This window comes from Limulus polyphemus, unplaced genomic scaffold (assembly GCF_000517525.1).
Source record: "Limulus polyphemus unplaced genomic scaffold, Limulus_polyphemus-2.1.2 Scaffold4063, whole genome shotgun sequence".
NCBI lineage: Eukaryota > Metazoa > Arthropoda > Merostomata > Xiphosura > Limulidae > Limulus > Limulus polyphemus.
Window position 1 is genome coordinate 46597 of NW_013669673.1, and position 4230 is coordinate 50826.

Below are 4230 nucleotides of genomic sequence, written 5' to 3' on the forward strand. Positions count from 1 at the left end.
GGTTGATTTCTTTTCCTCACGAAAACATTAATTTTAGGCTATTAGTAGTGAGTAAAGGACTTACATTTTCATAAATATTTTTGTTCGTACTGTATTCGTAGGTAACTGCACTTTCCTCCAGTTATAAAATAAATATTAGTAAGATGTAAAACTAATTCCCGAAAAAACTTTATGTATGGTTTACGTACGATGGACTGACTGCCAGCGAGGTTAAATTTCCTTGACGTCAGTTGGTAGCCATATTGGAAATTTAAGGCACACAGCATAGACGTATTTGATAAGTTGTTGGGTGGTTAGACTTAGAAGTTGTCACTGTTACTTAAATTCGATCTTCTGGAGGAGCCAGGATGTTTCCAGTCCAGCGTATGTAAACTAACCTATCTATAAGACTGAAAAATGAATTCTTATGTTCTGAAATTTACACTGGAATTTCCTAACGTTTTTTTTTAATCAAGATATGAATTTTGATGTGTAGTATGCAGTTGAGTTGATTCACATACTTTCCATATTAACTAAGACTAAGAGCTTATAAAATGCTGCACAGACTGTTTTCCACAGCTCATAACTTAGGTTAATGGATGTATAAAAACTGTTCTCAGTGGTAAAACATAATCGCAATTAAAGAAATGGTTAACATATAAATTATAATGATATAGGATAGTCCATGCATATTTTTATACATTTTTCACTCAGTAATTTGTGAGATGCGTAGCCATACACTTTATGTTTTATTATTTGGGTGATAATTATAATGGGAAAGAACTGATTTGGCGGAATTTTTAATTTAGAAGGATCTCAGTGGGTGAGAATGTGGAAAATAAATTAATATTTGCACTGATGCTGTGGATTTGGAAATTTGAGAAGGGCTGTTTGGTGAAGAGAAATGTGATTATAAAGGAAAGGAATTATGTGTGATTATTTAAAACTGCTTGAAAACCTTCAGTTGAATCTTTGTATGTTATGAAAATATCTAATAATAATAATAATATTCTGGTGAATATTTATAGAAAACTTTGTTTTTAAGGGAAATAAGTCATTGTATTCTTATGTAAGATGTGGTAGCAAGGCCTCATTTATATTTTAATACATATGCAGTTTTGGTTTCCTATGGTGCATAAGAAATAGATATGTGACAGAGAATGTATAAACAGGAAGAGAAGCTTTAAAACTGGAACTTATTTCAATGAAGCATGAAGCCACTTACCTAGAGCCGAGATGATTTAAGATGCTTGGATTTAATGTTTCTTTCACTTTAACAAATTATTTCTTTTATGAACTATACACTCGAGTGTTTATCCTGAAAACGTAGCTTGTTTTGTTATATTAAATATACTCATTAGTTTGCACTGGTTATTTTTTAAGGAAGATTGACATCTATAGGTCACATGGCTTTCTGTCTTATTTTTATTGTCTACTTTTAACCTAATTGGGCTGAAGTTCAATAGAGCTGGTAGTTTCAAAGCATATTACTTAACTGGTCATAGTATAAGATTTGTTAACAATTGTGAGCCAATGCATAATTTTACAACTTAAAAAAGATTCAAAAATGAGTGTGGCTACAAAAACATTTGGTCGAGTGTATTTTACGAAAATGTTTCAATATGTGTTGAGATACATGAAGAAATTGCCAGTTATTACTGATTAAAAAAAAAACTTCTTTACAGTTAAAAACTAAATCAAAATACTAATATAATAATATAACCAGAGCTTGCCAAATCCTGGCCAGCAGATCTCTAGTAACTGAAAAAAAAAAGTTGCTTAGCATCTGAGAATGTTTTAGTAATTTTTTTTTCATTAAATATGTGTGCTTTTTGATACATTAAATAATATTTGTAATATAATTAAACTTCACAGAAAAAATTATTAAAGCATTAGAATTTACAATATATATATATTGGAACACCAGGAAGTACAAGTTGACATAATTCTGTTAAGATGTATTTGTGTTGTTAGTCAATAAACTTGTAAATTGTAAAGTAAATCCTTGGTTTATGAGATGTGGCTGAGAAACATTAAACTGAACAAAAAAGCAGCACATGTATTTTGTTTTCATCTTCAATTTGCAACTTGCACAAAATTAAAATTTGGGTCACAGATTTGCTTGGTATAAGGTGGGTTTGACCTTCTTGCCCCTCACTGAGTTAACCTACTATTTTGGCACATAGGATTTATTGCTGGTTTCTGAATGTCAGACATTTGGACATTCCTGGACATTAACCTACAGACAACAAGGCTGTTCTTACACATCCAGTACTACTCGTGGAAATATTTTTTCTAATTCTTATAACATACTGACCTCCACTGCTTCCCCTGTGGCAGCTTATATTATAAACTAATCACTATGACAGAAAAATAGAAATGCCTTAATTGGAGCATAGCCAAATTAACTTGTGTCATCATCTTTTGATCCAGTATAAATAGAAGCATTTATCTTATTGATCTTCGAAATAATATAGTATACATGAAGTGATCATGTCTTATCTTTTGGTTTTTTTTATCTCCTTACAACCACCTCTCCATCTGTGGAATCAGCATAGTAACATTAAATACTTTCTGGTAAATCAGTATCCTTTCTTAGATAAGACCAAAACTAAACACAATACTCCAAGTTTGTTCTAACTAAGGATTTTTATAAAGAGGTAATTTTAACTTTGAATCAGTATGTCAATAAATGCTTGAGTGACTTATCTTCCACTGTGCCAAGATCCTTTTCTTCAGTCACACTCTTATGTGGGTACCCATATGTATGAAATGTGTGAACCAAATCATAGTACCCCAAGTACTTGTCCAACTTGCCAATTGATCTAAGTCATTCTGTAGTGCATCAACATCATTAATATAGGTGGAAGTCTGATCCAAGTCATTTTATGATGCATCAACATCATTAATGTAGGTGGAAGTCTGATCCAAGTCATTTTATGGTGCATCAACATCATTACTATAGGTGGAAGTCTGATCCAAGTCATTTTATGGTGCATCAACATCATTAATATAGGTGGAAGTCTGATCCAAGTCATTCTATAGTGCATTAACATCATTAATATAGGTGGAAGTCTGATCCAAGTCATTTTATGGTGCATCAACATCATTAATATAGGTGGAAGTCTGATCCAAGTCATTCTATAGTGCATTAACATCATTAGTATAGGTGGAAGTCTGATCCAAGTCATTTTATGGTGCATCAACATCATTACTATAGGTGGAAGTCTGAGCTTTATTCACCAGCACAATATTCTTACATACTAATTATGTTCCTAGGTTATCAGTATCATTAATGTAAGTAAGAAAAAGCAAAGGCGTACTGACCAATAAGGCACACAATCAGTAACAATTGAATCGGTTAGTCTTTTATTAACACCAGCGATAAATGTTGGAAATTAAATCTTATTGAGTTTATTAATTTTTGTGACAATAATCAATGCTCGTAGATAATCCAGTTGGTTGCCTGCTCTAACACCAAATGGTATTTTCATTGCTGATCATCGTTGTAAAGCAACGCTATCTTTGAAGTTTTGTTCATTGGAAATTCTAAGATCTAAACATTCACAAGTCATCGAGCGGCATTCAAACAGTGTCAGATTTTGCCTCGTGAACAGAAATCATTTGAAAGTGTTTGAATAGTAATCACATTAAATGTCACTTACATGGTAAATTTGGTCTTTTGACTTGCATAATGTTCATTACTTAAACGAAGGTTGTAATAAAAAAAACAACTCAAATATTATACAAAGCAGTTTCTGTTTTTTGATCAGACTATTATGGTGTAGAACGGGAAGTGCATTTGTGTCTTTGTTGCTTCAATAAAATGTACTGAATACATAGTACATGACATGAGAAGTTTTATTGTAGAATGATGTTGAAAAATGTGCACTGGTATAACTACACCCTCCACCCCACCCCGTGTATGTTTAATTAATCAGAAATGTTGTTAATAAAAAAAATGAGACTGATAATAACATACTCTGATAACTTTTGGTCATAGTTGAAGGTCTGTATTTATTTTCTAATCAAACTGTTAAGTGTTTATGTTTTATTGTTTATTCATTATCATATTTAATTAATCAACAATTTTATACTAAAAACAGTGACTGTGAACTAGAGTGGGATGGTAATTGGTAAATATAACTTGTTTTACTTTAGTCTGCTGCAGTTCTTTTACTTGGCCACAACTGAATGCTCTTGGAAAAAAAAAAATAAGCTTAATATATATATATATATATATATATATAT

General features: G+C 31.4%; 1 protein-coding gene across 1 annotated transcript in view; it reads left to right on the top strand.

Moving 5' to 3' along the window:
• Positions 1 to 277: 277 nt before the first annotated feature.
• The window catches only part of LOC106470525 (protein argonaute-2-like), a 52501-nt gene continuing 48548 nt past the window's right edge, over positions 278 to 4230 (top strand). The window contains exon 1 of the mRNA XM_022399131.1: positions 278 to 363. Within this exon, the coding sequence (XP_022254839.1) occupies positions 348 to 363 (16 nt within the window). The 5' untranslated portion in view covers positions 278 to 347. The remainder of the gene's footprint in view (positions 364 to 4230) is intronic.